The sequence below is a fragment of the Tetrahymena thermophila genome (assembly GCF_000189635.1).
Source record: "Tetrahymena thermophila SB210 genomic scaffold scf_8254564, whole genome shotgun sequence".
In the NCBI taxonomy this organism is placed as follows: domain Eukaryota; phylum Ciliophora; class Oligohymenophorea; order Hymenostomatida; family Tetrahymenidae; genus Tetrahymena; species Tetrahymena thermophila.
In genome coordinates, this window is record NW_002476335.1 from 402281 (window position 1) to 427801 (window position 25521).

General features: G+C 22.4%; 11 protein-coding genes across 11 annotated transcripts; 4 read left to right on the forward strand and 7 right to left on the reverse strand. All coding sequences in view use genetic code 6, as the record gives it.

The window, feature by feature from the left end:
* Nucleotides 1-495: 495 nt before the first annotated feature.
* On the forward strand, nucleotides 496-936 carry TTHERM_000218869 (hypothetical protein; the record flags this gene model as incomplete). The annotated part of the gene is made up of 1 exon (XM_012798734.1): nucleotides 496-936. The coding sequence occupies one exon, from the start codon at nucleotides 496-498 to the stop codon at nucleotides 934-936; it is 441 nt and encodes a 146-aa protein (XP_012654188.1).
* A 160-nt stretch (nucleotides 937-1096) lies between these two features.
* On the reverse strand, nucleotides 1097-4443 carry TTHERM_00218870 (transmembrane protein, putative; the record flags this gene model as incomplete). Its single annotated transcript, XM_001020559.2, has 13 exons — nucleotides 1097-1790; nucleotides 1850-2095; nucleotides 2156-2253; nucleotides 2314-2409; nucleotides 2471-2534; nucleotides 2594-2928; nucleotides 2981-3217; nucleotides 3274-3387; nucleotides 3440-3551; nucleotides 3607-3688; nucleotides 3766-3944; nucleotides 4012-4191; nucleotides 4298-4443. The coding sequence occupies 13 exons, from the start codon at nucleotides 4441-4443 to the stop codon at nucleotides 1097-1099; spliced, it is 2583 nt and encodes an 860-aa protein (XP_001020559.2).
* Nucleotides 4444-5642: 1199 nt separating this feature from the next.
* Nucleotides 5643-7338, forward strand: TTHERM_00218880 (EF hand protein; the record flags this gene model as incomplete). The annotated part of the gene is made up of 3 exons (XM_001020560.3): nucleotides 5643-5789; nucleotides 5894-6280; nucleotides 6592-7338. The coding sequence occupies 3 exons, from the start codon at nucleotides 5643-5645 to the stop codon at nucleotides 7336-7338; spliced, it is 1281 nt and encodes a 426-aa protein (XP_001020560.1).
* A 345-nt stretch (nucleotides 7339-7683) lies between these two features.
* Nucleotides 7684-9651, reverse strand: TTHERM_00218890 (Na-dependent neurotransmitter transporter; the record flags this gene model as incomplete). Its single annotated transcript, XM_001020561.3, has 5 exons — nucleotides 7684-8246; nucleotides 8307-8809; nucleotides 8865-8968; nucleotides 9030-9203; nucleotides 9280-9651. The coding sequence occupies 5 exons, from the start codon at nucleotides 9649-9651 to the stop codon at nucleotides 7684-7686; spliced, it is 1716 nt and encodes a 571-aa protein (XP_001020561.3).
* A 322-nt stretch (nucleotides 9652-9973) lies between these two features.
* Nucleotides 9974-12157, reverse strand: TTHERM_000218898 (hypothetical protein). The gene is made up of 3 exons (XM_012798735.1): nucleotides 10673-12157; nucleotides 10564-10616; nucleotides 9974-10509 (listed from the first exon to the last, which is right to left on the reverse strand). Exons 1-3 carry the CDS (start codon nucleotides 12014-12016, stop codon nucleotides 10215-10217), a joined length of 1692 nt encoding a protein of 563 aa, XP_012654189.1. The 5' UTR covers nucleotides 12017-12157; the 3' UTR covers nucleotides 9974-10214.
* A 335-nt stretch (nucleotides 12158-12492) lies between these two features.
* TTHERM_00218899 (cytidine and deoxycytidylate deaminase zinc-binding region protein) lies at nucleotides 12493-12975 on the reverse strand (the record flags this gene model as incomplete). The annotated part of the gene is made up of 1 exon (XM_001470853.2): nucleotides 12493-12975. One exon carries the CDS (start codon nucleotides 12973-12975, stop codon nucleotides 12493-12495), a length of 483 nt encoding a protein of 160 aa, XP_001470903.1.
* An 881-nt stretch (nucleotides 12976-13856) lies between these two features.
* TTHERM_00218900 (hypothetical protein) lies at nucleotides 13857-20633 on the reverse strand (the record flags this gene model as incomplete). Its single annotated transcript, XM_001020562.3, has 6 exons — nucleotides 20107-20633; nucleotides 16941-20031; nucleotides 15619-16872; nucleotides 14866-15500; nucleotides 14446-14812; nucleotides 13857-14369 (listed from the first exon to the last, which is right to left on the reverse strand). Exons 1-6 carry the CDS (start codon nucleotides 20484-20486, stop codon nucleotides 13857-13859), a joined length of 6240 nt encoding a protein of 2079 aa, XP_001020562.2. The 5' UTR covers nucleotides 20487-20633.
* Nucleotides 20634-21024: 391 nt separating this feature from the next.
* Nucleotides 21025-22744, reverse strand: TTHERM_00218910 (sperm-tail PG-rich repeat protein; the record flags this gene model as incomplete). Its single annotated transcript, XM_001020563.3, has 8 exons — nucleotides 21025-21101; nucleotides 21148-21221; nucleotides 21277-21413; nucleotides 21476-21634; nucleotides 21695-21766; nucleotides 22132-22218; nucleotides 22344-22405; nucleotides 22531-22744. The coding sequence occupies 8 exons, from the start codon at nucleotides 22742-22744 to the stop codon at nucleotides 21025-21027; spliced, it is 882 nt and encodes a 293-aa protein (XP_001020563.1).
* Nucleotides 22745-23864: 1120 nt separating this feature from the next.
* TTHERM_00218930 (transmembrane protein, putative) lies at nucleotides 23865-24230 on the forward strand (the record flags this gene model as incomplete). The annotated part of the gene is made up of 3 exons (XM_001020565.3): nucleotides 23865-23958; nucleotides 24045-24110; nucleotides 24202-24230. 3 exons carry the CDS (start codon nucleotides 23865-23867, stop codon nucleotides 24228-24230), a joined length of 189 nt encoding a protein of 62 aa, XP_001020565.1.
* A 29-nt stretch (nucleotides 24231-24259) lies between these two features.
* Nucleotides 24260-24619, forward strand: TTHERM_000218938 (transmembrane protein, putative; the record flags this gene model as incomplete). Its single annotated transcript, XM_012798736.1, has 1 exon — nucleotides 24260-24619. One exon carries the CDS (start codon nucleotides 24260-24262, stop codon nucleotides 24617-24619), a length of 360 nt encoding a protein of 119 aa, XP_012654190.1.
* A 536-nt stretch (nucleotides 24620-25155) lies between these two features.
* Nucleotides 25156-25479, reverse strand: TTHERM_000218939 (kinesin motor domain protein; the record flags this gene model as incomplete). Its single annotated transcript, XM_012798737.1, has 1 exon — nucleotides 25156-25479. One exon carries the CDS (start codon nucleotides 25477-25479, stop codon nucleotides 25156-25158), a length of 324 nt encoding a protein of 107 aa, XP_012654191.1.
* Between the last annotated feature and the right edge of the window lie 42 nt (nucleotides 25480-25521).

Below are 25521 nucleotides of genomic sequence, written 5' to 3' on the forward strand. Positions count from 1 at the left end.
TTATTTTAGAAGTATTGTAAAGTATTTATTTAATTAATTTAATGAAATATATTGATATTTATACGATAATACTTCAATAAATTATAATTATATTCTAATAAATAAGGATAATAAATATTACTTTTTAACTTTAAACAAATTCAAGTGATAATTAATTCTAATGTCAAATAAAAAAGAATTTATTAGTATTTTATTAAGAATTTAGACTAAAATTTAAAATAATCTACTTTTTAATAGGTATTAAGAATAAATTAAATATCTATTTCATAATTTGACTAAATATTTAAATTAAGTATTTAGAATGCATTTTGGCTCAAATATCTATCAAATCATTCTTATGATTATAATTAAATTTATTCTTTATTCTATCTCTTTGTTTTGAATTAGTCATGCATGTAAATCATTTCTTTTTGTATATTATTTAAGGCACTTTTAAAACGAGGAAGGTAACAAAACAAAGATATTGCTGATAGTCCTATACTTACGTAAGTTATAATGTAAAATGCTATTGAAAGTTTATAAAGAGATCCACAATCACTGCTATTGTTAATATTTAGTCCGATTGCAAATATTAAAGCAATTAAAAATAATAGAAATACACAATAAAAATATAGCTTGTTTGCTTTATTTGTAGCCAACTTAGCAATTTTAACAACTAAAAGAATAAATGCTGAAATAAACAAATAAATTGATGTGGCTAAGCTCCATTTTCTTAATTATAAGTTATTACATTCGCTATATTTTTCTTCTTCACTCTAAAAAATTAGAAATAAAATAGCAAATGCTAAAATAATCGAGATACTGCAAAATAAAGAGCAAATAGCTGATGGACTTTTTTTTTCCTATTAATTTTATATTTTTTTTGATTCTTCCTAAATTATTTAAAGCATGGTTAAAGGATAGACTGAGTTTAGCCCTATTTAACTGTTATACTGATAATTTTTATTATTTATCTATTTATTGTTTTTTTTTTTGAGATTAAATATTTTATAAAAAAAAAACAGAAAGATTTCTTCTACTTTTAAATCAAAATACTTTATTAAAAGGTAAAAATTTTTTTTTTTTTACATTTTATTCTATTAAATTAAATAAGTAATCAATTAATTAATTAATTAATTAATTAATTAATTAATTAAAGGCAAAATACTAATAAAAATTATGAATTATTTAATTTATGATAATATTAAAATACTTTTTAATCTATAAAGTAAAAAAATCTTTTTTTTAAGATTAAAAATATTTTAGGAGATAAAAATATAATTTTATCAGGATCTACTATCGATTATGTCAACAGTTGAATTAAAGTCTGTTGTCCCTATCTTGAATCATCATTTAATTAGATAATTTAATTTATACATAAAATTGACTAACAAATTTAATAAATTAAGTGTTTTAATTTAATTAAAGTGTTAAATAAAAGCGAAAATTTAATTATGGGTTTATCTTTTAATTATAAACAAAATAAATTAAATAAAACTTCAAAACACAATAAATAATTTATATTTAAAAATAATGTAAAAAATAAATAATTTTTTTATTTATTTAAATCTAATTATTGTGAATGAATTTTACTCACAAATGAACAAACTAATATCATTTGATGATGTTTTTTTTAACTATTATATTAATTGGTTTTATAAATTTGTTCATTTTATTGATTTAAATACACTAGTTGTACTATATTTACCATCATCGATTTTTGTTTGAAGTTTTTTGATCTATTCTTAATCTAAAGTAAATTTAAACTCCTGACTTTTAGAGCTTTGATTCTATTTAGGATTCTCCTTTTCCTTTTGAATAAAATAATTAAAAGTAAAATGCTTGTTTATATTTAACTTTATTTATTTACTGCTTTCTTGATTTCATCTTGAGATATTTCTTCTTCATCATTTTAGTTCTGTATGAATTTCTCTAAAAGCTCATCAGATAGATTTAAATTTTTGAATTTTCTTAATCAAAAATTATTTTAAAGATGTTAGAGAAATATAAAAATATTCTTATTTACAAATATAATAGTTCTATTGGGTCATTTTTCATAAACTATAAATTATAGTCTAATTGTTATCTTATTGTATTTAGTTTCAGCGTATTTTTCCTAATTGTTTAAAAGAAATTTGCTTGCTATATGTATTTTTATTTTCAAAAAAATATTCACATCGATATTTCTTAAAGCATGTCTCTTTCCTTCTAAATTTTTTATGCTCTTTCTTTAACTTTTTTATGTCTCTCCATAATCAAATCGTTTCTTCGTTACTAATTCAATAAAAAAATAAAAATTTAAATTTGAGAGTGAAAGCTCTATTTATATTTTACCTTTTTCATCCAGTTTTCATTTTAATTATCAGCATTAAATTCTAATCTTTACTACAGCAAATCTCCTTTTCTTAAAGACTCTAAGTCTCTATCTTCCTATTTATTAGCAAAAAGCACACTCAAAAATTAATGAATATGTATAAATAAATCTAATTACCATCGATCTCCTTGCTTATTCGACTCTTTTTTCATCTTTTTCATTTAATTTTTCATTCTATTTCCTTAATTAAAGAAATGTATTATTACCCTAAAAATATTTCTAAAAAATTATTATATTTACTCCATCATTTCATCTAATTAGTCAACACGATGTTCGTACTTCATTAATTTTTCTTTTTGTTTCTTTCTATGTTACTCTAATAGCTTTTTAAATTCTTAATCCCTTAAACTCATTCTTAAATTAACATTTTCTATCTTCTCTAGATAGGTATTCAGTTTAACATTAGTTCTTTCATTTTCAATTTAAACTGCTTTTTATATTTTAGCTAACTTTTAATCGTTCTTCTACTTCAACTCTTTTTTTTTATCATTTATTAATTCTTATACTAATTAGGAGCCTTATCTATCTCTCTCATCTTACCTCATTTTAAGTAAGTGCAATTTGAAATCATCTTTCTTTACCAAAATAATATAATAGCTTTTATGAAAATCTTTGCTTAAAACTTACTTGCTAAACAATAGACTAATTTCTATGAAGTGCTTCCAATTTTTACTATTCTTTTTCTTTGTGTCTATCAGGAAATGTATCAAATCTAGAAGAAAAAAATGTTTAAAATTTTTCATCTCTCTTTACTAAATCTTTTTAAAGCTTTTCAAGCTTTTTTGATTAAACAAAGTGCTATTTCTAGACGGATTCTTAAAACCTTTTCTATTTTTTTTCCTACAGTTACTTGAAATGTTTTATCTTTTAATATTAAATATTAAATAAATTTTTAAAAGTAATTTTATAATTTTAGTTACCTTTTTCTTATAATGAGTGTCAAACAACATTTAAGATTGAGAATTTTTGAACTCATCTTTTTACTACCATTATCTATACTTGAATTCATTCTCAAAAATAATAGATGCTTATTTCTTTTTAATTTAAAATATCAATCAAACAACAAATACTTTATATTTTATTTACATCAATAACTTCAAGTTACTTCTGCTTTTTTTAGTTTAGTTACTGCAATTTATATTCGAAATTTATTGCTTCTAATGGATCCCTCTTTTTTGGTTTTTTAAACTAAAATCCACTTGTTTTAAAAATAAATAATTATTTTATCAGTATTTTAATAAAATTATTCTAACCTTTCATAGACTGTAGACCTCAGATTATCATTTTCTTCCTTTATAATTTACATACGTTCAGATTTTGCACTCTCATATCTGCCTAAAAATAGTTTGGATTATTAAAGAAACATTTTAAAAGCAAATTCAATTTATTTAAAATAATAGAAAATTATCTACTTATGAGTTCTCTAAGATGTTTATAAAATCTTTTTCGAGAGTTGTTTGAAAATTTTTCAGTATCCTAATCACTATCTTACTCTAAGGAATCAAAGTATAGATTTGTTTTTTCATCTTAGCTTTGATTTTATGTTTTCTCCAAGTTATGTCTGTAAATCTTTTCGATTTCATGCTCACACCTTTTTAATTCATGTTTCAGTTACAACTCTAATCAAAAAACTCAATAATTATTAAAATAAATTATACTTTAATTTAAATGCTTCAGGAAGTAACCTCAATTTATGAATAGCTTAAGTTGTCCTAGGAGAATTTAAATTGATTTAATCTTATAATAACCTCAGCTATTTTTAAGCCTAAATAATTCTTTATTCAAGGGTCATCGGTTTTTAGGGCTAGATAGTATCGCTGTTGATAGAATTCTAAAGACTTTTAAAAATATTTAAAATATTTATAATGAAATTTGCAATTCAACACTTTCATTAAGATAATTCAAAAATGTATTCATATTAATTTTGCAATCTAAATCACATACTTTTATTAAGCCAGCTTTATAAAAAGCATTTTTGTTCGAGAATTCTTAATTGAATCAATTGTATTTTGTTCATTTGTAGAAGCAGCTGTAAGAAAAAGAGAGCCCCCATTATTTATATTTCCAGAATCTTTTACTGCTAAATTCATATTTTAAAAGTTGTTGCTTGCTTATGCTTATATATGTAGATTATACTTTAAAATATAACAATATTATTGATTAATTAATTATTTAATTGTGTTGGTTTGTATATCAAGCGCAATTTTATTATTACATAATAATATAACTTTACTTTCAAATTAATGTAATAATCAATAATATAATATTAAAATGTTTGTTTGTTTGTATAAAATTTTCTAAAGTAGTTTATTATCAATAGTTATAACAATAAGATTCAAAATAATAATTAAAAAGAATTTAAAATACATTTTGAAAAAACCATTAATTTAATTACTATATAAATAAATAACGTTAATTTATTAATTGATTAAATACAAACGAGCTAGCATAATTAAATTAAATATTACAAATAATAATTTTTATTTAAAATTAATTGGCTCAAAAATAAATAAAAATATTTATTTATTAATATTCATTTTACTTTTACAATAATAAAATTGAGAATTTGATTTTGAATAATTTTAAAACTAACTCATTAACGAAAAGTATTCTATTCATCATTTTATTTTAATTTACTATCTTGTTATCAATTTAAAAGATAGAAAATAAAATGCAAAAAGAAAATAATATTCTAAAATTTTTTTTTTCAAGAATAAAATACATTAAAAATATATTATTATTTTAGCTCTTTTTAATTTATTAGTTTTTTTTGTAGTCTAGTTATTTATAAATTAACTTTTTTTAAGATAATTTAAATAATTATTTTGTATTAAAGTTTTTTAGTGTTTTAGCTTCATTAATTTTTTTAGTTGGCTAATTAAAAATATTTTTTTGAATTATTAAAATTTGTTTAATTTTAATCTAAAACATTTTAAAAATAAAATTTTTTTTTTGAGAATAGAAAATACGTTTCTTGATATGTTTAATTTTATATGCAGAATTTTATAAATAAATTCAATTTTATTTAAATGAATATTAAAGCATAAAGAGATAGATATTAAAAGTAAATAAATAATCTTCAGGGAGACCAGACAGGAATAAAAAATATTCTGATGAGAAAAAAAGGATATTGATAATCTTTTAATTTTTATAATATTAAATTCAAAGATTTGATGCTTTTTTTGCAAGCCAACTCTAAATAAAAAACATAAACTTTAATTTGTTAATAAAAATCAATAAATCAGACAAATAATTTAGATAAAAGTATTGAATTTAATTATAATATAAAATGGCCTCCAGCAACACAGTATCAAAAGAGGAATTAAAGAAAGCATTTGAAGAAGCTGATGAAAATAAGAGTGGCAAACTCAACTATTAACAGTTCACAGCTTTTGCATCAAAGTTCGAGTAAATTTCACATAAGGATGTTAATGATGTAAATAAATTGTTCTAATAATAAATTTAATAAAATTACTAATGAAACATTTATGAAGATCCAAAATTAATGTTTTTTAATATATTTTAATGATTGATTAATAGATATTTAAGCACTAAGAACTTCATTAAGATGAAAAGGCTATATCTTTAGAAGAATTTTATGTATGGTGGGACAACAAAGAAAAGAATCTCCTCCCTGTTTTCTACTTTAAGCAACAAATGCAAAAATAAATATCTAAAGCTAAGAAAGTAATTTAAAAATAAAAGGAAAGTGGACCATAATAATATGAGCAGAGTAAATTTGAAGTTTCTATTAACAATGGAACAAATGAAGGCTAAACTCTTTTGAGCCTCTATCTCTCAAGTCATTAGTAGTCAAAGAAAGACTGCTAAAAATATTAAGAATTATTTAAGTTAGGTTCTAAGCCTGGTTTTATTATTAAGCTAAAAACATCTAAGAATGTAGATGAGGCCAAGACAGCTCTTGAGGTAATAAATATTTTCGATTGTTAGGATTTTAATTTTTAAAATTTCTTAATTTTGAAGGAGATATCTTAAATATAAGATTTTATTTTACATAAAATTTTTCTATAGGCTATAGAAAGATTATTTGTTTGTTTATTTATTTATTTTTACAACCAACAATAAAACTCTAATCAACTTTTGATGATCCAAAATCTAAAATTTAAAGCTAAAATATTATATAAAATTATTGATAAACTATTTGTGAATAGATAAAATTTTTTCTATTATTTTGTTCTAGAGATTATTTGATTAATAAAAAATATTTAATAAAATAGGATTTAGTAGAATAAGTAAAGTAGTTTGTTGAATGCATTCTACCTGTTGAAATTTCTGAATAATACATGTCTATGCTTGATATTTAGGTTGAAAAGGATGGCAATGATCTCCTTCTTTCATTTTCTAGTGGAAACAACCTTATTACTTCTCTTGCTGATTCTTATCAAAATATTGTTAATGAATTTAAAGTTGATGACTAAAGCATTGTTTTAAAGCTAAGCTGCTCAAGTTAATTGAACATCGAGAAATCAGCTTCAACTGCCAATAGTATTTTAGCTGATTTAATTAAAGGTTTACAAATAAATGCTAGCTTTTCTGCTTCTTCATTTATGCTAGATAATTTAAGAAATATTCTCTATTCTAAAATTCTTAAGGAAATAAAACAAGAAGATGGCTCTTATGCTGAGTATTCAAGAAGAAAGAAATAAGAGGAAGCTGCATTTTTAGTTTTAGCCTCATTAATTAATGGAATTTCAATTAACTTGAATACCTAAAAAATAGAAGATATGCTTCCTGCTTCAATAACTGGTTTCACTTTTGAAGAACTCATTTCAAATGCCAAGAAGTATACAACAAGTGCTGAAGATTAACTTTAATTACCTATTATCTAAGAATTAATATAATTCTTTAACGAATATACTCTTTCTGATGTTGAATGCTTAGGTATTTTCCCAGAATCATTTGTTAGTATCCATTTTAAGACTATTGGACTTTCTACTATTCTTGGTAAGATATTAAATGTGTGATACTTTTATCCATAAAGTTAATTAATTAACTAATTTGTTTTTTTATGTTAAAAAGTATGTTTTTTTAAATAGATTCTTTTATATATATTTTATTTTCTTGAATAACATTTTATAAAAAGTGACATTTAATTCTTACTAATAAGCTTTCTTTATTAATACTTATATTATAATTGAATAAATAAATTTGCATATTTATATTTAATATAAATCAATTAAAAAATTAATTACAAATTAATTTTATATTTTTATTACTTATTTAATTAATAACCAAGTAGTCAATTTTTCTATTTAAGTATTAATTAATTACTTAATTTTTTATTATTTTCATTATACTACAAATTTTTTTCAACTCTAGAGCTCGTTTAATTCTGTGCAATTAGTAGGGTAAGATTTTGGTGTTTCATATATGTCTTTATACTTAGAGTAATAGTGATAAATAGAATAGTAAGGATATAGGGTGATTGTCCATCCTAATATTGCTACCCACCATTTTTAATCAAATATATCTAATATTTATAAATAGATTGCAATCATGCTGAGAATGAAGCAAATCAGTGGTGTAATATATTTCATTAAAAATATCATATAATTGGGAGTTTATTACCCAATATTTATTTTAATCTTTTCCTCAACTTCTTCCCAGTTTTAAATGTAAAAGTAAAAGTAAATTTCTGTAATTATGCACACAAACATATTAATGCTAACACTATAATTATCAACAAAATCCAGATAAAAAAATCCAGCTTAGGAGCAAAAGAGAAATGCTGATAGAGATACAATTATACAAACACCAGCTCTGATATAATTCATTTAAATGCTAAAACCTTTGTATTCTATATTTTTTCCATGAAACTCGTCTTCTATTGCTGTAGCTAAAGCATCAATCTATCCAAATTAAGTGTCGATCCCTTTTTTAGTGATATTATTGTTTTTAGATTTTAATCTATATATTTGAATTATAATTATACCTAAGAATATCATGACCATAAAAAATATTATTGATAAAATATTAGAAAAAGGCATTTAGACTAAAACAGCTGGAAAAACGATAAATGCAAGATCGGGTCCTTTTAAAGGCATGTCATTTATATCAATATTGGTAACATTCGACATGTAACCCATGAATGTAAAGATAACTACAGAAGCTAATAGTCCACAACAAACAGTTATTACAGGGATATAGTAAGAGGTTTTTATTATTTCTTGGTTCATAGGACGATAACTTCCAAAAACGATCAAAACTCCACATCCTGTGCTTACTTAAAAAATAACTTAGTTGGCTGCATCTACCCATACTTAGCTCTCATATAATTTCGACCAATCTGGTGAAAATAAATAAGAAAGACCATTCATTGCTCCATCCAAAAAAAGTCCTCTTATCATTAGTATGAAAAGAAGAATATAAGGAGAAGAGGCTGTAATCACAGAAACTTTACCTGAAACAGTAATTCCCTTACAAATACACAAGTACCTTTTTAAAAAATCAATTTAAGTAATCTAAAGATTTAAACTAGAACAAAAGTTACACTATAAATTATGATAAAACATAGCAAAAAAATAAAGGCCAGACTACAGATCCTATAGATTCTAGCCCTGATGAGGATCTTAAAACATCTTTATAAAAATATTCCTAATTAATAAGTTTAAATAAAAATTCATATAGCTGTGATCTTGTTTAAAAAATTTTATACAGTGTTCCAAGGCTCAGGCGAAGTATAAATATCATCAATTTTCCATGGCAAAGGATATTTAAAGCTCTCCCAAAGATAGTAGATTGAATATGCTAGTATCAAATTATAGTAAGTTGACATATTCAATGTTAAGAGTATCCCAAACACTCCTAACCCTTTCCACTTCCTATTAGCCTTTATTTTGTAAAACAATATGAACATTATTATTATATTTTAAGGAGTTAATTATATTTAAAGAAATAATAATTACAATTTCAAAGCACTAAGGAGGGCTTCTTTAAAACATTTAACCAATAGCTGTTTCAAAATAAAAAGAAGGAATTCCTACTAATACAAGGATTAAAAAATAAGGGATCAAAAAAACTCCTCCTCCATTTTTATAAATTAAATAAGGGAAACGCCAAACACTACCAAACCCTGCAGCAAATCCTAAAACGCTCAATAAATATTCTGAATAATTGTTAAATTAATCTCTTTTTTCATAGCTTGTATGACCAACATGAGCCTTAATAAAAGCCCTATGACTACCTCTAGCTTCATGCTCATCTTGATAATTATCATACCAATTTTCTTCATTGAATTGTTTCTAATTTTAAGTAAGGCTTTTAGTTAAATTTTTCATTGAATCAAACAAAGCTCAGCTATTACCTAAATTTTTGTTATTTGATTTAATTATTTTTTTGATGTTGATCAATAATTATCTGAAAATTCTTACTATTTTTACTTTTTTGTATTCAATATGAAATAAACAAATTTTTTAATTAATTAGATACCTAAATATCTAAAAAAATCTTAGAAGTAAAAATCTTCTGTTAAATCAAATTCACATAATTTTATCAAAAAAATCAGTAAGGGAAAAAAGCCTGTTAAATCAAATATTAATTATTTATTAAAAAGTTTATTTTTGAATATTTACAAAAAAAAACGTAAAAAAAAAATATCTTTTTATGAAATCTGACTGAATATATACTCGAAAATTTGCATACCTTAAAATAAATATTTTTGTACAATTTTAAAAGATAAATAATGAATTTTGAACTAATTAGAATTTAATTTTCAGTTTCTTATTATTTTTTAATTTTTTTCATTTTATTAATCTAAATTCTTCTCTTCTTATAGCTCTTAATTATTTAGCAATCAGTAATTCAAATTTTATGAGGATAAGAAGAATAAATAAATGAGTTTTCAGTATTTTTTTAAATAGTTTTCATATATTCTTTCAGAAATTTGGCTAATTTCATCATTTACATGGTTAAAAAGTTCCTCAAAGCTTTGTGAATACCCTTGCTAAATTAAAAATAAAGCTTATTGATTTATATTACTTTATTGTTTTTTTAACTTCTCTTCACTGCTTTCTAGAATATTTTCAATACCTAATAAAGCATATTTAAGTGTTTTACTGTTTAAGTTAAAGTAAGATTTAATTATTTTAGATATTTATTCAAACAATCCATTTTCTATTACCAAATCTACGCTATCTCTTTAGCATTAAAAAAAAAATTTATTATTGTTATTAGTTAATAAAATAAGTTACTCTGTAGATAAACAAGCAAGATTTATTGGAATATTAATTATCTCCATTTGAACCTTTTTATAAAGTAAAATCACTCATTTAATATTTGTTAAAAAAAAATATTAATTACCTCATCCCATATTTATTCGTCTAAAATGCTATTTACTTTTTTAAGAATTTTTTTATCTTTAAAGATAAGTTATTATGTTTTTAAATCACCCAAAGCAATATTTGATAAGATTGTAGCAATATATGAATTTATTTTATTGATTTCAACTTACTTTTAATGAGGTTAAAGGATTGATCCCAAAATTTAGACAAGTTTAGTAGACTTGTATAAATTGTAAAGGAGTCCATTAATGTCATATTTTGTATCTAAAGCAGTAATATTGATAAATATGTTTAAAATATTAATCAATTTTTTATTTTCATCTGCTTTATTGCCTTAGCTAATTTATTCTGTCATTTAACTTTAAGTAGACATGTTAGAAATGCTTTATTTTAAAGTTTTTTTTTATTCGTATATGCAATTCACCAAAAAATGTATTAACTTAGAATTATTCTACACAAAACATTAAATATTTCGATCATTATTGTTTTCAAGATACTCCAAAATTATACTTATGATTTGATTAAAAATGTATTCGGGATCATTAAATTTGAAGGCATTTATAATCATCATATGTAAGTATTAAATTATTTTATTTAGTTTTTTACATTTTATATGTGGAGGGTTTAAAAAGAGCTTCTCCGTAGTACATAGCAGAGCAGTTATGAATTAGTCTTCTTTTTAAAGTGATGGTAATTAAAATACATTCTGGTATTGATTTTCAATATAGCTGATTATTGGATATTAATCTATGATTTTATCTCTAAAATCTTCTTAGCTAAAAATATTATAAAGGCAGTGTAAGCATTTGTCAATTATTTTAGGTTCATTACTATAGATTTACATAGTATTCATGAGCTTCTACATATAATTACCTTTCATAAATATACTACACATTTCTTCACTAAAACATAAGCAATTACCTAATAATATTATTTATTTCAAAGTATACTCAAATTCATTTTAGTTTGATAAGAGTAGATCTAGCAAAAAAATAGATTTTGCTTCTTCGCTAAATATTGTTTAGAACTCATTAATTTTTACTTAGTCTAAGCACATTTATTCTAAAATATAATCGATTAATTAATCAAATAGTTTTCCTAATTCTTCCTTTTACATCTCTCTCAACTACCCAATATTAATAAGTATCTCTTAAAGCACTGATCTATTTTCTTAATCATTATTAATTTATTGTTTAACTTAGCTCTACTACTACTGCTAATTCATTTAATCTCTATTTTATAATAGCCTAGTTCTATTAGATTATAGAGTTGCATGCTAATGTCTTTATCTTATTTCTACTCTAAACTTTGATTTTTTATTTTACAAAGCTAAGTGTAGGCCATAATCTTCACCATCGTCCATCTCTAATAGAATAAAATTGTTCCCTAATTTAATCAATAATATCTTTAAAATATCTACTTAATTGTAGTAAAAATTAATTAAAAAATAATCTTAATTTTTCAATAATTTAGCATACTAAATCAATAAATAAATAAATAAATTATTGTTTATTTTGTTTTCCCTAACAAATTCTAATTATTCTAAATTATTCCGCCATATATAAACTTCAAATGAGAAATAAATCAATATTTTATTAAAAATAATTGAACTTTTAATATTTAAATTATAGCTGTTTAAACATAAATAAAAATATCAACTCACTTTTTTTAAATTAAAAACTAAATTGAAAAATAAAAAAAAATATTTTAATTAAATAAACTTATCAAATAAATAAATCTACATTCATATTTTTTAAAATAAAAATACATTAGTGTATCATCCATCTATAAAAAAAATATAAACTATTATTTATAAATTAATTTAAATAAATTTATTTTTCATTTAGGTTTCTTAGAAGTAAAGTAAGAGTTAATTACTTTTAAACCCTCATCATTATGTATATGAGTGCAGGGATATTCTCTCCTTAAAAATTACTTAGGATGAAGGCCAAGTTCCTCAAAGTTAGTAATTTAACTAAAAGCTTCTTATATTTATGTTCCAGGAACGCAATAGTAAACTTCTTTAGCTCCACAGGCTGAAATAGCAGTAGAACACATAGGACAAGGTTATGCACTAGCATATATAATGCAATCCTTTAGTATTAGGGATTTTTCTTATTTGCAAGCTAATCTTATAGCCACTGTTTCAGCATGGGCAGTAGGATCATAATCGATGTATAACCTATTATGAGCTCTTACAATTATTTTTCCATCTCTAACTATAACGCATCCGAAAGGTTCTCCATCTCCAGTAATTACAGCCAACTCAGCTTCTTTTATAGCTTCTTATATAAAATATTAATGATCGTTCATTTATTCCATTTTTGATTTTTGATTATATTTTTATTAATTTTTTTACTACTTAAGTATTTATATCTTTCTATGATATTTGAATTTCGATTTTACATTCTAAAAAAGTTTCTAAAATATCTCTATTAAATTAACAAAATTATGGCCAAAAAATGAGGTCAATAGTTGTAAATAATGTGGCAAACAAATACTATATATTAAAAAGTTTAAATTATTTAATGAAGAAAAGAAAATTGATATGCTTTTATAATAATAATTTTAAATTACATTGTCCCATTTCATGTGTAAAAGCAGGAGCTTTCATAGAAATATCACAAAAAGATAAATTTATGGATTAATATAACTTTATTATGTTAATACTTTTGTTATCTATTATACCTGAAATAGACACTTTATAAGAAAATTTCTTGTGCACAAGAAATCATAAAAATTTTTGTGAAGTTTGAATTTCTTTTATAGGTAATTCAATCAAAATAAGATTTATTTTAATAATATAGAAAAGTAATTATAAATTTAAAGATTTTTTATTGTTAAAAACTAAGTATTTTCAATAATCAAATGTAATAAATTTAGATTTATATTTAAAATTTTATAATTTTTAATATGAAAATATTAAAATTCAAAAAAGAGTTTTAGAGTTTATTTTTAATGATAGTAATATGTCTTAATTAATGAGCAATTAAAGTATATTTAGCAGCTGTCATATAAAAAAGTATTAAAAATAGTTTAAATAAGGTTATTTATATTTTTCAAAAATAAATGAATAATTAGTTTTTTATTTTTTTATCAAGTATAAAAATATAATTAGAATATTTGAAATTAAATAAATTTAAAAACTATAAATAAAAATAAAGTATTTTAAATAATTTAAATAATTAATTGAATATATTTTATCACCTAGATTCTGCTCTGTATTTTATATTTAGATAAACATTTTTTAATTCCTTTTTTTCTTCTTTGCTCATCATGTTAAGTGCTTTTTAGAATTTTTCTTATAACTTTTGCATTTTATTAAATACTTCTTGCTCTTACTTTGACATCTTCTTAGAAGGGCTATAGAATTTTGTAGGCTATCTCATAAATGTATGTACATTATTTTATAAATTTTTCTTTTTATTTTGCTTTAACTGTATTAGAGATTATTAGAGTGCAATTTGTTAAATATCTTCAACAACAGGAGCTAAGTTTTAATTAGTTTATATAGCCCTTTGTATTATTATAGTTTGGTCTTAAAATATTTTTTTTCTTATTATTTCCTCCTCTAAATCCTCATTTTATTTGACTAATCTTTAAATTACATCCATAAATTCATTGTCTATATCTAGGTCTTCTTCATTTACTTCTTACAAGATATTATTTTTCTGATTCAATATTAAATTATCACTGAATTTAAGTCTTGCTCTCATCTAATAAAATAAAAGTTAAAGATAAAAAACCAATTGAAAATTAATTATTTTTTATTTATATATTTAAAATAATTACAAAATCTCTTTTATTTTTGTCTACTTAATCGAGCAAAGATAAATCTTATTAAAGATTTGGTTTTTGTTCTAAGATTTACTCAGGCTCACAAGATTCTCTTAAACTTATGAATTACATTTCTTATTAAACTTACTTGTACAATATCAAATTAAAATTCTAGTCCTCTTCTATATCTGCTCTTTATTCTAATTTATCAACTAGCTTTTAAATAACTTTTCTTTTTTCAATTAGACTCATCTTATCATTTATTCTGTATTCATTTAGTATTTCATTAATAGCACTTTATTTTAGTGCTCCTCTTTAAGCTGTGTTTTTAAAACTTTTTGCTTTTATTAATCTTTATGAAGATTTAAGGTTAGAAACGCTCCTATTTAAATAATTTTTAATAGTTTGACTTGAGATAAAATTAAAATTATTTACTTTTTAAATGAAAATATATTGGAGTCTTATTCTTTCATAATATTTGCTTACTCCTCTAGTTCTACAAAAGACTCACTCACAATTTAAAATAAAGAAGCTGCACTGAATCCTTAAGCTATTGATTTTTTATTCTGAAACTTTTAATCAACCAATTTTTGAATATCAGATAGGTTATGTTAAGTAAGGATTTTATTAATAGAGGGGTTCTCATCAAGATAACTTAATGATGGCTGTTGTTAATATGGGTAACTACTCATTGATTTTTAGTGTTGCAGTGTAGATATTATACTATTTGATTATCTTAATTTCTATCCCTCTTTATTCTTAAATTCATTTTAGGTATTTGTCTTTACAAGTGTAGGTCTGCTTTTTTATTTATTATTGTTAGTATTTATACTATTCTTTTTCTATAAAAACTTTTTTTTGCTCTCATCTTTCAAATTTGTTTGGCTTTGTAATCTTGTCAAAGATATTTGACTTTAAGACTTTAAATCACTAGCAAAAACACTTGATTCCTATTCCAAACCAATGCTTAGATCTCCTGAATATAATTAGGATTAATCCAATTCTTATTTTTTATTCTTTTGCTTTTAATCTTGTTCATCAGATTCATTTTCATTTTATACATCAAATCTCTTAATGTTTTTTTAAATAGAGTAAAAAAAAATAAATAAATTAAATTTGAAATAAAATTAAAGAAAAATAAATTAAATTTTAATTAAAATAAATTATTTTAAATTTTATTGAGTTTACCACTTATTGTTTAATACTTTAAATTGCTTCATTCTAGTTGTTTTTTTCCTCGTGAGAGCTTACTTCTGTATCATTCTTGATATTTGATGAATTTTGATCTTTACCATATATTTCTGTTTGATTCTATTCTTAATCAAATTAAGTTTGTTCTCTATTTTCTTTTTCATTCAATAAATTCTTCAAATTTGTATTTTCATCTTCAAGAGTTGCAACTCTTTCTTTTAAGTTACTGATTAATTCGTTTTCATTACTATCGATTCTATTTCTAGATTTATTTAATTTTTCTATCATTTTTTCAGCTTATTCTTCATTAAAAAATGGATTATAGCCTCCAGGTTTGTTAAGAGTTGCTTTTGTTGCAATGACTTTGTCAGCCATTTCAAAGAACTCAGTTATTTTCTCATTTCTTGTATTGATTGATTAAGTTTCCAAATGATTGAATTCCTGTTAAGCATTAAATTGTTAGGCCATAGCCAATTTAGCTTGCTATAAATTTAAAACTTTTGAAGCATCTGAGTGCATTCTTTGGCTAGATTTGATAGCTTTCTTTTTGTTAAGTCTTTGCTGCTGTGTCATCAATTAACTTAGTTTTTCTTTTTCGTATTCAGTTTTTGATTAGATACTTCTTTAAGTGTCAGGTACAGCAGAAAGTTGTGGGGAATCCAAATTTGACCTAGAAGATTAATTAGATCTTTGTGAATTTAATTATGGGGAGTCTTTATTTGCCGATAAAGTTATGTAATTTTTTGATTTGGGTAATTCCAATAAAGAAGGAGTATTTACTCTTTACTATCCAATATCAGCTTATTTTAAAGCATCCATAAGTATTTGCTAACTTTACTTAACTTCTCTATTTCTTTTTACTTCTGCCTAACTAAGAGATGAATACTCACTAAATTTATCTTCTTAGTTTAACTTGAAACTATCATCAACAATAGAGTTATTTCTTATTTGTACCAAGGAATCAGATATCATTATGCTTGGAATTTTATTTTTTTTACTTTACTCGTCTGATTATTGCAAATCTGTCATAGAATCCTTTTATGCATAAAGAGGATTAAACTTGCTTAAAGATATGCGTTCTTCATTCAACATAATTATAGATTTCTAAGTACTCTAGGAGTTTTATTATGCTAATTAAATTTCAAATGTTTAGTTTTTTTTTAAGTTAACTTAATTAATTGGTGACTCATTTTCATCTAAATCCTCAATAAGTGGCTAAATATAATCATATGAATTCTTGAATCTTATTTTCTATAAAAATAAAAACCGTTTATAAATTTATAAAATAATTAATTAAAAATAATTTCAATTCAATTTACCTATTAAGATAAACTAATAATGTTATTTATGGGCTCATGCTGTTTTATTGGGGACTCTTATCTAAAAATGCTAAATGATGGTATTATGACATCACTCTGTTAAGATTTTTCTGAAACTTAACTCAAAGAAATATTTTTTTCCATACTTTCATCATAAACTATTTAATCTTCTGCTTCTTTAATTGAGTTAATGCTGTCAATAGCTGGAATAGAGTCATTCTAAGTATTAGATTGTTAAGATTTTTAAGATTGCTTTGGTTCACTTTATATGCTTTGAGAAATTTTAATATCTTTATTTTTATCTCCCTCAAAAGAATCAACAACTGATTTCTATTACTTATCTAGAGAATTATCCATCTATTTCTATTAATTATCAAAAGAATCAACAATTTATTTCTGTTATTTATCATGAGAATCAATAATTTATTTCTATTATTTACTATTAGTTAATTCTAGTAGATGACTTTTTATCTTTGTAAGACTAATAGATTGCTATTACTATTCTTGGTTGTCATTATTAAAGTTTTCTTATTTTGCTTATTAATTAAGTTCAAAGAAATCATTTTAAGATTCTTCATCTAAAATCTTCGTTATATTTTTGAATCCTTGTGTATTTAATGGGGTGCTTTATGATAATGATGCATTTTTTTACAAAGGGGTAATAGATTCTTAACTTTAAAGAGTTTGAGTTTTTAATTATTTCAAATCAATTTAGTTAACTTTTTCTTTCTTAGAATCAACGTCATCTGTTACTTCTAGTTTATTTTACTTCATACTATCTTTGAATACGTTTTTGTTTTGTAATAATTTTTTAGTATCTTCCTACTATGGATGATCTGTAATGAAAGTTGAACTTTCTCCCTTTTTTGTTTTTTTTTTAAGCTTGCTAAAAAATTCTTTTTCCATTTTTGATTGGACATAATCTTAATAGCCCAAAGAATTTTATTGTTTATACTTTTTTTTTCTTTCAGCTTACTAAGTTGTAGAGACTCTAATACTTTTACTTTAATTTGAAAGCTTTTAAGAAGAATAGCTTCTGTGTAATTACTACTTACTCTACCTATCAAGTGTGCTATTTTATTTATTAAATTATTCGCTAAATTCTTATGAATTTGATTTATTTTTCTTCTTGGTTTTTTTTAACTTTGCAGCTAATATCTCATTGACTGATTTAATAATTATCTGTTTTAGATCTTGTAAAATAGTTTATCTCTAATAAATAATTTTTTACAACTATGCAATATCAGAAAGTGATACAATATCAATTTCATCACTGTTTATCATTTTATCAATTGTCTTTTTAATAAAAATATCCTCTCGAGTATACACATTCAATTCAGTAGGAAGATTTGTTTATTGAGAGTTAATATTGCAATCTTTTAATTATAGATTCTAGTTTTTAGGACTCTAGCTCCTGCTTTTACTTTTAGACTTTTGAGCTGAGTTACCTTAAGATAATTTTTCTGTATTTTAATTATTTCTGCCTTCTTTTCCCTATTAATTTAATTCTGAAAATCTTTATTTATACCATCTTACTATTTCATCATAGTGGTTCATTTCTTATAAGCCTTAATCAATAATAAATTGTTAAAACTTAAACTAGCTTTCTAACTTTTCTTATTAGTTGCTAGGGTTTTCATTTTACTTTAACTGATTTATCTTAGTATCATCAAAATCAATACTCTTCATACTTACAGGCTGTGAGCTTTTAGCTGAGATTTAGTTTTTTATAAAATTTTTTTCTTTTAGCAAAGCACTAAAACTCTATGAAGAAACTGTATTATTGTTTAACATTTATACAATTTTATTAGGATTAGGTGTTTCTGGCTACTAAAGTTATTTCCAAGTTTCTTTAATTAGGTCTTTTGCTAATAAATATTTATGTAAACCGTGTACTAAATTATTTTCAGTATTTTATTTAGTCTCATTTTCTGAATCTGAAATTATTTATTGTATAGGAGGAGCAGATATATATTTTTATATATTATTTTATTTTTCTTCTTATGCTTTTGTAATTAAATAATTAGCTATTTTTAGCTATTACTCATATCTCATTCTGATATTTGGCTTAGACATATGAAATCTGTTGTAATTCGTTGCATTTTTTCTAGTCTGAATAAAATATTCATCATTCCCCTCTTTGTCAAATCTCTCTAAATGATGGTAGTACTCCTCAACATCCTTTTAAGTTTAGTATTTTTTTTCATTATCAGATGAGGGATTCTGTTAAGAATAATATCGGTTCTTTGAGCTAATTCTTTCAAAGTGATTTAATAAATCTGGATTATATATTGATTTGCAGCCAAAGTTGGCTCTCCTTGATAAGTAATCTTTGAGGGGATCGATTCCTGCAGAAATCATCATAAGCCTTATATCTACATCAGTCAGTATTTATTCTGATTAATTTGTATTGAAGTTTTTTTATGGAACCTACTAAGATACTTATTTCAAGTCAAATAAATTTTAACTTTAAGAAGTGTTAGTTTTATAAGTACCTACTAGCTTTTCATCTGTATTACGAAATCTTGTTCTGGAGATAAAATATTTTTGTTTCTAACTTTCGTTTAATTAAGATTTAATATCGTTTTAAATTTATGTTTGTTGTATTTGATTTCCTCCTTCAGAATTTTAAGGATCAGGTATAAAGCTTACTTAATCTGTTTAAAATTATTTCTGTTAACTATTTATTTATGCCCTTGATGCTATAAAGAATGGTTTTTAGATATCGAGAGTAAAGCAATTAGTACTATTTGATCTATTTATTGTGCTTTACAGATTTGATTTACTTTTTGATTATTTCCCTTAATTTTTATTTGGTTTTTTCTTTTTTTCTGTACTAAATGCAGTTTTTTCATTTTTAATAATTTGGGATGTCCCTTTTTAGTTTTTAACATATATTTTTTAAGAACTATTATCAGTATTTATTTCCATTTAATTTTGAGCTTCTAGTAAATCATCTAAATTTAACTAACGGTTATTTGCTGATTTAGGCTGAAAATCTAATAATTCTTTTTAGTCTTTATTTAAGTTAGTTATTGAGCTGGTTCTGTAATTTGTGAATTTGATGTAAGTATTCTTGCTCGCATAATCTCTAATTTATAATAAATTATTAAGTTATAATATATTTTTAATGTTTATCATTTAAAAAATTATTATTCAAATTAACCTATATTTAAGAGCTGGATATAATTAGTATTCTTATTCTCTTGTCAAAGGCCTTTTTTATGCATTTATGTAATTTTGAGTCTTTGGAATCTCCCTGAAACTGTTAGCTCTTTATAATTAAGAATTTTGAAAGCCTATCTAAGTCTAAAATTAAGCGGTAGGAGAACATTCAATTTGATGTTCTGCCATATTTTCAGTATCAATATTTTATATTCTATCAGATGGAAAAGTAAATTTCTATTTCATCCAATTTACTGAAGTTGTTGCTCCACTATATCCAGTACTACTTGGAGAGTGAAACAAAGTAAAAAAACTTTTTCTTTCTGAAGGCAAAGCTATTTCCTATACTTATGAACGCTTAACAGCATTATTAGTAGACATATCAAATGCAATAAAAATGTTTATAAAAGTAGTTTTTATAAACTGGCTTTTTGAAAATTCTAGTTATTAATTGTTAAATTATTAAATATAACAAAGTTTATGTTATTTTTACAATTCTTAATCAAACAATACCAAATTTTAGCAAATTAATTATTTTTTAGAGTTGTATCATAAAAAATACTTTAAAAAATAAAATCAGTCTGATAAAAAAAGTGATTTGATGCATAGTTTATTTCTTTATATTTTATATGTTATTTATTTTTTTATTTCATACATTTTCCACTTCAGTAAATGCTTATAAAATAAAAATAAAAAAAACAACCTAAGTAACACATTTCAGATAGAAGTAAAGTATTTAAATTTTAAGAATGTAAAGAGAAACTAAAATTGTACAACAAAAATAATAACCAATCCATACATTCTGATATTTTAATTTGCTTTATAGATATTCTTTTTATAATTTATTTTTTTTACTATTAAAATTGTTTTTTTTTTTTGATAACTCTAAAACTAGTTATTTCCCTTTCATTCACATTTATCAGAATTTAGGCATTGATATTCTAATTCTAACTTCTTGAGTTGACATCATATCCTTAAAAGTACCTCTCTTGGATTCTTATATAATAAACTTTAATAATTTTATTTAATTGAAAAAAAGTACCTCTTGTCGATTTTCCAAAGCTAAACATAGGAAGAGTTTACTTTCTTGAATCATATTGTGTACCTATTGCACGTCTTTGTATATAAATATAATTTAATTAAAAATATTCCACTATCAATTAATTCTTACGGTTTTGTATAGTGTGCATTAGATAAGTCAGCTTAAAAGCCAGAAAATCTTTCAGCATTAGGGAATGACCATTTTGGCTCATTTCTGATTTTAGATGTATTAGGTACATTTTTCTAAATGTAACTACCAGGTCCAACCTAAATAAATAATTTAATTATATTTATTAATTTGCAAATTAAATTAAGATTATTTGTTTTACAAGTTGAGGAGTTGAACTATTTGCAACCAAAGGCGAAAAGCCTTATATTTCTCTTCTAAAACCAAATGAAAATTTAGGAGGGTTAGGAATTTCATGTCTTAATGTAGGATTATATTAAGGACCAGGAGTACCTTTGTGTCTCTTAGGATCATTAGGGAACTGATATTATTAAATTATAACACATTGCATTTATATAAAATTAAAAAAGTAAATTTTTACTCTTAATTCTAACCCAATTCTTACTGTTGGAGCTTTAGGTCTTCTAAAAATATCAGCTTCTAAAGGATCAAACTTTAAATATAAAATATAATTTTTAATTTTTCAAGATATTTTTAATAAATCTATTAAACTTTCCTCAAATTAATTATTAAAATTAAATCATTTAAAAATTAAATTTAGTTTAAGCTATTTTTTTATGTAGGAAAGTTTGCCATATTTAAAAGTTTAATTGAATATCTTTTCCTTCTAAATAAAATAATTTAATAAATTTTCTAGTTTAAAAATCTCTTATTAGGTAAAATAATTTAAAGCGTTTTAAATTGATGAAACTTATTTATTTATTGATAATTTAATAGTTTGATAAATAGTGTTATTAGCCTGTTCATAAAATTAATCAATAGATAGATAGATGAATTATAACTAATCAAATTTATTACATCTACATCCTTTCTTAAATAGAAGTCATGCTTTGATCCAGTATTTAAAGTATTTCTCACTTCAGAACCAATTTTCCATTTGGGTGCCTTTTTAATTCAACATAATAATTTAAAATTGAATCTAAAAATATTTTTAAAGTCTCTCTTTCTTTATTTGTTGACTATTTAATTTATTTTTCTCTGAATACTCAATAGAACATAAAAATATTTACTTTTTAGTAAGTAAAGTAATCTGTATCTCTAACATCGTATGCAGGACCAGGAGAGCTTTTACCTTTTGAATAAAATTTGATTTGATTATTTAAAGTTATAATTATAAATGGCCTTTATTAAATGATCATATAATACTGAAGCTTAAGCAAAACAAATAACTAATAATTAAAATTTTGGTCATTTTACCTGCAAAATTAGTTTTTGCTAATTCCTTATTTTAAAATACTTTAGCTTATTTATTTCTATCAGCTGTACCAAAGCCATATTTTGGAGCAGTTGTTTTATGAGATAATCTCATTTTACCAAAACTGCTATATATTTCAGGATTTTCAAACTTTAATAAATCAATATATGTATAAATCTTAGGAGGTGCTTGCTCTTCTTCAACCTTATCTGCCATTTTCTTTACTTTGTGTATTATACTTCAATATGCTTTTAAAATTTGTTAGTGTCTTTATATATTCAATTATGGTTTCTATATTTTAACAACTCTAAAATATTCTATTTCAGGAGTTACTTTTACACCTTTTATTATATAACTATAATTTTATGATTTGAATTTATTATTATGTTTTCTTTTTCTTTATAAATCAATGAAACAGACTATCTATCTATTCATTTTTTCATTCATTCATTTACTTAATAAAAAAATAAATATAAATGATAAAATAGCATTGAAAATCCTATTATCCACTCCTTTAATTTATTTGTTTTGTTTGTTTACTTTTTTTTTGAAGTATTGAAAAGTACTTGATTGATTGAACCTTTTAACTTATCAAACGAGCACAATGATTGATATTTGTTAATAATTTTATTGATCATCTCTTTATTTTATTTTATTTTTAATATTATATCAGAAGATACATTCATATCCAATTTTTATTAATTTTATTTTATTTGTCAAAATATTTTATTTTGTTAATTTTTACAATTTTTAAGATTTTTCTTAGATTAATTTTTTAATGAAGGTATTTTATTTGTAATACCATAAATTAAATAAAATCAGCTGGCTAAATATTTTTTGGATAATTTTAAAAAATAATTTTTGAGGTAAATTAAAATAAAGTCTATAAAAAATTATTTAAAAAAAAACATTTTTATTATTGTTTTAAAATTTTTTTTATATATTTTAATTTAGAATTTATTTTATTATCGAAAAATGATGAAAAAAAATAGTTAATTGAATTTTTAATAGTAAAGGGTTAAACATGTTTTTATGATTTACAATTATTTTATAATAAAGAATTTTTCGAATCTTAAATTTAACATTTTTTTAGATATTTATTTATTTTGTTTTTGATAAATATTTAATCAATAAATTTTTTAATCAGGATAATTAATCATATGTATAATTTTTCTATGCATTTTAATTGATTCTTCATTTGGCATTCTTAAGTAATTCTAAATAGTAAAGAAAGAGCGAGCTTAAATAAAAATTTGTTTAGATCAATACAAATTAAAAAGAAAAAATAAGAAAACTAAAAATTTTATAAAAAGAAAACTCAAAAAGAAGAATATCAATGTATCTTCCTACTTTTTACAAGCTTTTCCATGAAACCAACGCTTTCAGACTCAAAAGATACGTTGGTTATGGTCCCCTTCTTTTAACTTGGAGTAACAAATAAGCTCTTAAATTTTATAATTAGAATGATTGAGTTTAAAGAACAGTTATTGATTATTTTTAAAACAAAATTTAATAGGTATTTGGACTTTATATCCTGCTCTCTACAATATGATTTACAGTGATTTCATTCCTCCCGAGAGAGGTAAATTGCATTTTATTTAATGAATTAGATTCAATATAATATTGAAAAATAATAAAATTCGTGATTATTAAATTTAATTTCTTAACTATAGGTGTCCCCAAAAGAATCGTCGATGCTTGATTTAGTAAAGGACATTAATTATTCCTCATATGGAGTAAATAGGATATATCTATCATTCTGTAGAGGTGTTAAATAAAATAAAGGAGATTTAGAACTTTACAGAATTCATAATATATTTTAAGCACATAAAAGAAAAATAAACTATGTAGATACTCATTCTTTATGTTTAGATTATTTTCTTTTAGATAATTACATATTGCACGATTCAAAAACTCTTAATTTAATTTCATTAAAGTTATCTTTTATTTGCTTTTGTAAGATTTTCACTTTTAAATAATAATTTCTGGATCAATCGAATTAATTTATTTGCTCTGCCAAATGGTGTTTGCATTTTCACATGCTAATTTAAAAGATAAATTATATCAAGCTATTTAGTCGTATTATTATGATTACTTATTAACTGTTGAAATTATTTTCGAAATCTAAATATTTTAAAAATCCATAAAAGAAAGATATCTTAAACACAAATAAATAGAAAAATAAATTAATTATTCAATAATAAAATATTCATTAAATTTTAATACATAAGGATTTAGTTAATTCCTCTGAATAAGTAAAAAATTGTTTGATGATTTAATATTCAAAACTAGGAACAGCTCTTAATATACAGTTAATAAAATTAAATAATCAAAAAAATATTATAAGATTTTAAATATGCTTTTAAGAGACGATTTCTAATTAATTAATTAGATTTTATTTTAAAGATATTTTATGATCAAATAATTAGCAGTATGTAAAAAATAAATAAATGTGTGTTTTAATGCATTTTAAAATTAAAAAAAATAATTTAGAAGTATTTTAATAAAGAAACAAAAAATAGCGTTTGTTTTTTATTGTTTTTGGCTTATTAAAAGCAACCAGTTTTTAGATAAAATAAGTGAATTTTAAATTGATTATATACATTTATTTATTTATATATTTATTTTCAAATTTCTAGATTATCAAATTTAAAAATTTGGTTTAGTTTATGCAATTTCTTTTTTAGTTGATGTTCATAATTTTTAGATATCAAAGTGTCTTGGGCAAATCTCTGTTTTGATTAATCTTAGCTTTTAATCTTATAGATATCTAAATATGAAAAATATGCTATTTATTATTCTTGATTATCTTAACTATCTTCTACATCTTCCATTTTGCAATTAATGTATTACTGCTATTTTATTTCAGTTTAATCATAAGCTAACTCTGACTGCATAGCATCAAATACTTCTTCATAATTAATTTTTATAGCTCCTTTTATGCTTTTCATTATTATTCTTCTTTTAATTTAATGATTGAATTATTATTTTTA